This window comes from Archocentrus centrarchus, chromosome 24, assembly GCF_007364275.1.
Source record: "Archocentrus centrarchus isolate MPI-CPG fArcCen1 chromosome 24, fArcCen1, whole genome shotgun sequence".
NCBI lineage: Eukaryota > Metazoa > Chordata > Actinopteri > Cichliformes > Cichlidae > Archocentrus > Archocentrus centrarchus.
In genome coordinates this window covers 18,062,308-18,071,805 of record NC_044369.1, presented here as the reverse complement: position 1 = coordinate 18,071,805, position 9,498 = coordinate 18,062,308, and the positions used below count along the sequence as shown (strand labels likewise).

The 9,498-nt window shown below is 39.8% G+C and overlaps 1 protein-coding gene across 2 annotated transcripts in view; it reads left to right on the top strand.

The window, feature by feature from the left end:
- The first annotated feature begins 965 nt into the window (after positions 1-965).
- The window catches only part of hbs1l (HBS1-like translational GTPase), a 31,551-nt gene continuing 23,018 nt past the window's right edge, over positions 966-9,498 (top strand). Inside the window, exons 1-5 of one of the 2 annotated variants that reach the window (XM_030721748.1) lie at positions 966-1,139; positions 1,778-1,843; positions 2,077-2,208; positions 2,449-2,700; positions 3,063-6,062. In XM_030721748.1, the coding sequence (XP_030577608.1) occupies positions 1,097-1,139; positions 1,778-1,843; positions 2,077-2,208; positions 2,449-2,700; positions 3,063-4,570 (2,001 nt within the window). In that variant the 5' untranslated portion in view covers positions 966-1,096 and the 3' untranslated portion in view covers positions 4,571-6,062. Of the gene's footprint in view, positions 1,140-1,777; positions 1,844-2,076; positions 2,209-2,448; positions 2,701-3,062; positions 6,063-9,498 lie in introns of those variants that run through there. The other variant, XM_030721747.1, reaches the window with a different exon arrangement.

The window sequence follows — 9,498 nt, the reverse complement described above, 5'->3', positions numbered from 1 at the left end:
TTCTGTGAGTATGTTATACCATAAAAGATCAATTAGGGACAATGTCTGTTAAGGTAGCTGGACATATATAAAATCTACATTTACTGCATTAGTTGCACTTTAATTAAATGCAGCAATGCTTATAAGTATCATTTCTCTGAAATATGAAAATATAAAATTCAAGCACAACCTGAGAAACCACAGGTCAGTGAGAGTCACCACACACCAGGCACACTTCTGCAACAGTTTTTTTTTTTTTTTTTTTTAACAATTGTCAGCCTGATGGCAAGAAGACTATAGGGCTTGAAGGAAATGCCACATCCCCCACCCTATTCACACCATGGACACTTAACACCTGAGAAAAACAAACACATTTCAGACTGTATTTTGTGCTTAACTACCCCACACCTCTCTCATTTTTACTGTCTCTTCCAGACAGAGTCCTCTCCTAGTCATTTACCTTGTTTTATGGAGTAATTTTATCCTAACTTTCCTATCTCTTTTAAGTTTATTTGTGCTCGTAAGTATGGGTTGTACAGTTTGTTTGCCTTTTGCTATATAACTTAATTTATTTCTATGTATGTGGAGCATGTGTTACTATTAAACTCAATGTGTAGTTTAATGTTTCTTTTTAGATTTAGGCTATATTTGTTTCTTTAATTACTATTTTAGGATTATAAAGTTTTACTTTGATGCACAGATGCACAGAGTACCTGCACAGAACTGTAGCTGTGAAAATGGGAAATAAATCTAGTCTAATCTACAGCTTACAGCGTGAAAGTTTTTAAACCTGTTGAACTCTGATAGGCTGAACTGATGAACTACAACAGGAAATGACGTCGGCGAAGAAAAATATTTTTTGCTTTATTTTTATTTAATTTTTTTACTTCGGTTGCGCAAATGCTCACTACCTATTAAATTATTTTAAATGGCAAAGAGCGTTTTTTCTCCTCTAATTTAATTTATCTATTTGCGTGGCTGCCGACTCTACTGTGACCTGCCTGCTGTTGTAGGCTAGCTTCACACACAGCAGCAGCAGCAGCCGAGCCGGGCAGTGAACACATGCCAGTGAACCGAATAACATAACACTGGCGCTGAGAGAGGAGGCATAACCAGTATGTCTCGCCACAGAAATGTTCGAGGTTACAACTACGATGAAGGTAGATAACTTGGCAAACGTTATTCCTTTTTAAACGTCGCGGCCAGGCCTCAACCAGCCAAACGCATTAGCTGCTAAGCTAAAGTTTACAATTGCTCAGTGTAGCTGTAGCGGCTAACGCTAGCTCGTATAGCTAGTTAGATCATACTGCTGTCGTGTCACTTGGCACCTACCGTAATATAAATTGCACCACAAAGCCAGCAATTACTTATACTCATGCATGCCTCACGCTTTGTCGTTAATGTTATAATACAAAACTTTGATGTGGGGTGCCTATGGGTACTAAATTTCCTAATGTTTACTCAAGTTATTGATAGCTACTTGGCTAGCTTGCTAACTGCCCACTGTTTTCTTTGCGTCACGAATACCAAATTCTTTACTTCATGTTCTACATTTACATATCCCCACGTTACCGAAACGCGAATTTTCTCAGTAAATCAAACAGTTATAGTTAAGTGTTTAGGGAACACTGGTTTCCAGTGTTCAGTGGCATTCCTAAAGTTGCTGACAAAGCAAAGCGCCAGCTGGCATAAAGGGACTTGACTGCAACTGTGTACACGAGTGTTTGTGTACGATTTGGGCCTTACACAAACACTAAATGTTGATCTAAACGTCTAAATATTGATCATTTTGTTTTAGACTTTGATGATGATGACATGTATGGACACTCTGTGGAGGATGACTGCTGTATTTCACCAGCAACAGGTTGGTTAGGATTGATTCATAGTGAAGCTGGAGCAGGCTAAATTGAATCAGTGTTAGATTAGGCATGCACTGTGTGCTCATTTAAGTTTATTGTTTTTGCTATCAAAGATAACAGTAGCTACTTGTAATTCAAGTTCAGGTTAGAAAATATGCAATGATCATCTACATTAACTAGACATCACAGCTCATAGCATGCAATTAGTTATTAATCAAAGTGTTTTTGGCTTATCTAGCAAATCAGTTCATCTACTCACGTCAAGAAAGACAGGCACCAAGGGAAGAACCTCTAGAAGAGGAAGAGTATGAAGATGAGGCTGTCCCTATGTCTCCTACTGTCCACCACAACCTTAACCCTCTCGATCAAGGTAGTATATTTAAGTTCATGTAACTATATGGTACTTCAAAATACAGAAATTTCTGAACTTTACTTTTTTTTCCTCATGTTTTCACGGTTAAAGGTTGTGTGTTTTCTTCTGTCCTTTAATCTGTTGATATTTTTTATTTGTAAATGGGCCTGTTCTCAATATTGTTTGTTTTTTGTTTTTTAAATCTGTAGTTTTTGTATTGATCACTAATGTACTGTTCGTGTCCTTTTTTGTTTGTAGCCAAGCTGTATTCCTGTCTGGACCAAATGCGGACTGTGTTGGGAGATGCAGTGCCCGACTCGGTCCTGAACCAGGCAGCCATAAAATATGGATTTGACCCACAGAGGGCACTGGATGCAGTACTGTCTGAAGATGCTAAAATTGCCCCGGTTATCAGAAGTACAATTGAAGAGATTGGTGCAGTAGAGAAAGTTAGCCAGGAGAAAGCGCCGCTACCGCAAAGAACCAAACAAGAGGCTGTGGCTGACAAAGGTACACCTTGAGTGGGTCAAACACACTGGGAGGAGGTTTATTTGTGGCATTTGGAAGGTTGTGCAACAGACTGGGTTTTTTCTAGCATTTCATAGCAATTTCCCCCTCAAAATTATTCAACCCATGGCATTACGACTAGTACTTTTTACTGTTTATTATTATGGCTCTTTATTGTGTATATGAAAGCTTAGCAGCCAGTAGCAATTTCACACACATTTTGATAGTGATTCAAATGTTTAACAAAGTGCCTTCTTTCTGTGTTTTTTTTTTTTCCTCTTTTTTTACTGTATGATTCATTTGACATCTGTGTGGCCCCCTTCCCTCTCCTCTTCGACAACTGCACTTGGCTTCTGTAAGGTAAGGAGCCGTCTTGTCTGCTTCTCACACAGTCATGACATCCAAGGCACATAAATCCAACACAGATGGGCACAAACATGCACATCCACATGTACCTACACCAAGAGCACCCAGCTTGTGTGTCCTCTTATCCCAACCAAAGGCTGTCAGCTGTGAAAAGCAGAATTTTAGCCTTAAAAACATTAGCCCAGGCGTTAGCAGTGACAGTAGTCTGGCACATCTAATTTCTGAGTGTGAGCAAAAGAGTAAGGGGACAGGAGTAGCTGACACACGGCAAGGTTTGGATGTTTCCTCATTCAACAAAGGACTAAATTCAGCAGCATCCATTATGTCTAATCAGAGTAGTCTTTCACTGGGAATGTTGGCATCATTAAATACATTATCACACACCTCACCTCCCTCCATCCTTTCACATTCACTCAGTAATCTTTCACTAAACAACCCCAATATAACAACTGCAGGCTCTTCTCTGGCTGCTCCTCCTGGCTTTGGGAGTCTTGGCCCTTCCTTGCAGAAAAATCAGCAGTCAGTGTCTGTTGGGCCTGGAGGCAAAACCATGCCGGGTGGTTCTAAGGGCAGCCCGTCACTGGCTGATTTAATCCAGGAGCACTCAAATCGAAACCCAGCTCTCAGTAACCTTCTCCTTACTCCTCAAAGCAGCTTACCTTCTGTGACGTTTCAGGGAATGGCTGCACCAACTCAAACACTCTCACTGTCTGAGCTTGCTTCTCAGCACCAAAACAGAAGGATTTCCCCTCAATCACAAAGCACTGAAAGACTAGCGAACACTCTCACCTCATCTAAAATAACTAGCAACACTTCCCCATGTCTGGCTGGAATGGTCTCATTGTCCCAGCTCGCCTTGCAGCATTACAACAACAGTTCTTTATCTTCCCCCCAACCTTTCACTTCTGAATCTCCAGAAAATGCTCTGAAACACCCACCTGGTCTTTCTGAGCAGCTGTCTTTGTCACATTTGGCATCTGAACACAAAAGCAAAACCTCAGCCACCTCAAATGGGTCACAGTATTCCCTCACGTCGCTCCTTTCACCAGCAAAACCAGAGAAGACTGGCATGTCAGAAGAAAGTGTTAAAGAGGGTGGATCTAAGTGTGAACTCCACCACAGACCATACCACCAAATCTCCAGACCACCTAAGCCGGGTCAGACTATTGATTTGACCTCACTGATGGCCCAGTCACATGGAGCAGGCCTCCATCAGCTTGAAAGTGGCCTTCCATCACCCACATCTTCAACTGCTTTTCCACTGGGGTTGGATGTTTCTGTTTTTGCAAAACCTTCAGTATTTGCAATTACGCTGTCTGTTCAGACTAGCAGACGACAGAAGAGGATGAAAAATAAACTGAAGGGAAAAATAAAAGGTCAGAGGACAGGAAGCTACCGGGCCGAAGAACAGCTTCCTCCACTTACGCCAATTGTACCTTTCCGCTTTGATACCCCCTCTCCTGACGACATTGTCCGTGCTAATCAGCGGAAAGCTTTCACAAGGTAGCCACAAGGAAAGCACTTAATTCAGTTGCACCTAGGTTGGTGCTAACTTGGCTTGCTTTGAATGAAAACCTCACATCTTTCTGGGCCCCTTTTGCTCCTCCAACTGAACTAAACCCAGAAATGCAGCACTCAGGATTGCAAGTCTGCACTCATTCAGGGGGAGTAAAGGAACTTTTGGGACCAAAAGAATGACACGCTTGCTCTAATCACTGGTAAAAAAACAAAAATAATATAAATAACATTATTCAAACATTTATGTATTTTTTTAAGTTGAGGAACACAAGTTAAACATACAGAACAAAGATTAAGTGAAATAGTATAAGAAATGAACTCAGTCATTATGGCAGCTTAATAATCCTAACTAAGCAAACTTTCAAAGAACAATTCAGTATTTTAGGAACTTTTAGAAAGCTTTTGTTATTACTGTAATGAATGTTCCCTCCTTCATTTTAAAATGTAGTCTTATTTTTGTATGCTTTGACAGCCAATGGCTTTTTAAATTTTTTTTACGATCATAGCAAAGAGAAAATTCAAGTATAACTCTGGGTGTGACTTTTTTTAGTCTGAGCTGCATGAACCCTCAAAAGACAAAAAAGAGGTTGGCTTTGTTTGCAGGTGTGCTGCAGCTATTGGAATATGGATCAGTTAACCATTGTACTGGTTTACTGCTGCCTGTGTTTGAGATCATGGGTTTGACTTTTTGGTTTAGAGGACACCTGGAGATTTTCCCATGAGGGAAGAGGAACGTACACGCACATGGGCACAGACACACAAACATGTTCATTTACAGACAAGTGAAATCTTTTAACTGTTAAATATTAAAAAACTCTGTTTATTTTAGTGAAAGCACTATGAATAATAGGTTTACTGAATTAGTCAAAGTGAATAACTTCAATTTTCTAGCAAATGATTTTAATTTTATGTTGTACACATGGATTTAATTTACACTGGGTGTGTCTTCACACACTGCCAGAGGTTAATTTGTCTGTTTAGAAATAAAGATGACAAAATTTAAGTAATCTAAATACACTTCTGTCTAGGCTTGTCCTTCAGTTTTTGTGAATGTATGTGTATTTAAACATATTTTTCGGCTTGTTGTATTGAACTAATCCTATGTAATCAATTAAAAGCGCCCTATTCTAATGTATAATTAAAGCACCAGTACCAGTACTCAAGGGTGAACAGTTGGCCACAATATTATTTATGGGTTAAGCAGAGCATTTGTCTACTTTTAAAGGGAAATGTTTTAGAATGAAAACATTATCTGTAGTAATGTATCCATTTTTAAAGGGTTATGCTAAAATGTCTCAAGTCATATTTGAATTTTACTCTTATTTGCTACTTCAGTGTTGTTTTAAGTGAGGGAATTCATGTTGGGAGAAGAGGGGTCAATTTCATGCAGGTGCAGAGAGTAAATTAGACCCCCAGGGTGTCAGCCAGAAAGGAGAGCCTGAGGGAGATGATAAGGACAGTTAGTGTTAACAGTAGCAAGACAAACATTAGAGGTGAAACTGGTTTTTCAGTGTACAAAAGCATGCAGCCCTTGGAACATGGTGTTTGGAAATAATTAGAAGCACTGGAGGTGTGGTGGTCTGCTTTGTGAGCAGAGATGCACTCCAAGGTTTTTTCTCTGTCACTGGAAATCAAAAGATGAACAAATTGTTATTAACAAGTGGATTTGTCCAGCAACTATTTGTCCTTTTGTTAAAGGGGAGCCAGTGTGTGGGTTTGTGCAGGAAACTGCACTCTTGGAGAAAATGTCAAGCCAAGCACATGTCGACTCTGCACAGCAGCCGATAGACTTGCTCTATGCCTCTTATACACCACCTACGTAGGAAAATCTGATCAAGTCTCTCAACTTTCACAGCTTTGTCAAAGACTGTGGCAGATCAAATCATTTTGTGTCTTTACAGGCTCTGCATTTCTTGCAAGGCATATGTGTTGCACAAACTATGATTTGTTGTGAAGCGGTGCCAGCTCTGGAAAATACTATTGTTCTAACAAGTGGTCAAAAGAAAGCAGATGCACTTGGACTTACATGCGTCAGTATTATGTCTTTGTTGTGGTGCATGTTCTGTTAAAGGGCAAGAGACTAAAATGGAAAAAGCTGCATTCACAGTATAAGAAATTCAAGAGTTGGCCTCTCTGCTGTGGTTGAAGGCAAGATAAATCCTTAATGTCATTTTAAAAAAAGCAAGCTTTGCAGCTGGCACAGCAGTTCCCCACATTGGTTAAGTTAGCAGTTACACTTTCCCAGGAATTACTGACATGCCAAAAATGATAATTTTATTACTACTCCCTAATACTAATCATGCAAATATCATGTACTTAAATGCTTTTAAATCCTTCCTTTTCATATGTAAATCATTCACTTGTGGTCTATATAAAGTAGAACTGCAATGCTTTGGTCTGAATTCCTTGTTATCGTAGCCCCACAGACCCATCGTTTACACCTGCTCTGAGCAGCTCGTTTTGGTGCGGTCTCTTTAAATGTGAATGAGACATTTCATGCCCCGCACCCCTCCAGGTCGCAGAGTGTTCCACTCCACCCTGTTTGGCCATTTTTATAGTTTGATAGCAGCGATACAATTATCTAGCGGCAGAGAAACAGGCACTTCGAAGAGGCTCTGATACTGGGGGGCGATGTAAGGAATCTTGTGGGTTAATACACCCAACAACCAAACATTTTGACCTGTCTACTTGCAACTTCGGCATAACTGAACTTGGACTACAAAATCGCTGCGAGAAAAAAATGGCGGATTCACAAAATTGGTTAGCAGGAAGTCCATGACCTTCTTTATCAGTTTTACAGCAAATACTGTGACATAATAGACAAGAAAACATAATAATAATAGGGAATAGAGAAAACTGAACAGACTGAAAAATATGACCCAGAAAGAATATAAAGATATCTACGCAGCACAGGGAGAGAATAAATGTAATTTTCTGCACTCCTAGACACTCGGAGTACTCAAAAAATGTATTTAAGGGCTAAAAAAGTGAATTTTGCATGATATGTCCCCTTTAATAAACATATCACACTTTAAACCTTTAACAATACTAAGGCCCGTAGCCGGGCCCAAAACAATTTGCCAGGATTGTTAAAGGGTTAAAGAACTACTGTATCTTACTTATAAATCAAGGAATCTCTGTATGTCTCTCTGTTCACCATTTAATACGCAATCATTGTCGCCAAGTGCATTGTTGAATTTGAACTTTCTTGGATGAGCAGTTCTCCTACTTTACCCGAAAGCTGTTTATGGTTTCTAGTAGCTGTTTTTACACTGCAGGAACTTTTCCTATGAACAAGAGACCTTTGGGGGGATTCAGTAGCCGTTTTGTCATTGCAGGTATCAGAAGTAAAATCCTTTGTCTGTTTCTAAAGCCATGAAGGCCCAAGAAGATAATGCAGATTAGTCGGCTGATGTAGCAACAGTTGTTTTTACCTGGAATTTATAAACACATTATGACCAGGTTAGAAAGATACAGCAATGAGGGACCTTCTTGTAGAGGTGTGGACATGTTTATTTGATTCACTACAGTGTTTACACAAATGCCACTCCCTCATTCTTCATAGCTTGCTTGAACACTGCGATGCTACCATTTGTCGGGGAAAGTATTTAACCCCATGAAGCTGTTATGTATAAGTCTCTTTATTTTTTTTTTTCTGGCAGTTTTTTTTTTTTTTTTTTTTTAAATAGGAGGTGAGAAAGTAATTATAGCTCAATTTTAAACTTTTCTCAGGGTTCAGACTGTGGTAAGGTATTAGATTTTATTTGTGTCAGCTGGTGGGCTGTGTATACGCACACATGTACATATGTATGTTTAAGTGCACCCACACTAGAAAATGAGGCTTACATGCTGTCGTAATAGGTTATTGAAAGATACAGTTCATAAGTTTCTTATGTGCAAAAAAATGTATTTGTAAAGTAATATGAGACAAATAATTGCCACCTTCTTTGACTGCAGTCTGTGAGCGTACCTGTATGGCAGTCACCTTTTTAGGGCCCGAGCACGAACTGTGCGAAGGCCCTATTGTAATTGCTTCGTTTATTATTATTTTTTTTTTTTTTTTTTTTTTTTTTTTTTTTTTTTTTTTTTTATTATTATTATTCAGGCAAATGAATTGGCTTTTTGGGGGCTTTATCATATTCAAAAACTCATGAAACTTTGCACATGCGTCACACCTGGTGAAAATTTAAGTATTTTAATGGGCTCGGGCAAGGGCGCGCCCAAATGGCTCGCTAGCGCCCCCTAAACTGGAGCCCCACCGCTGTGTTTCACGTACATGAATGAAACTTCATACACATGTATATCATGTCCAGGCGCACAAAAAATCCTCTTGGAGCCATGCCCTAAACCCAACAGGAAGTCCGCCATTTTGAATTAATTATGCAAATTTGGCGATTTGCAGCCCTCACACTTTTTCTAATACCTCAGAGGTTTTAGACGTTATCATCTTCATATTTGGTTTGTCTAACCTACACCCCCAGGGGAATCTAAATCTCGAAAATGGTGAGTTTTTGCCAAGGGGGAGGGGTCCTTATGCCCCTTTGAACTTTGATCATTCGCCATGAAATTTTGATTGCCTCTCATTCATACCTACATGATCCAATGTGCATCAAACTTCTCCAGTAGGATGAGGGTGCCCCCCTGAACACATACATATGACAATATTTAATATCAGTCGCAGCGCCACCTAGTGGGAACAGGAAATGTCATATTTTACACTTGGAGGTCCAGCTCCAAGGTGGTTTAGCAGAACCATCTCAAATTTCACCTGGAAAGCCTTAAGAAGTTGGACTTACTGTGTTTTCAAAACTGTGACTTTTTGACAAAAGGGCGTGACCCTTATGGGACGGCAAAGTTCGATGATTCGCCATGAACACAAAAATGGCTGTAACTCAAAGCCAACTTGCCCAATCTGGC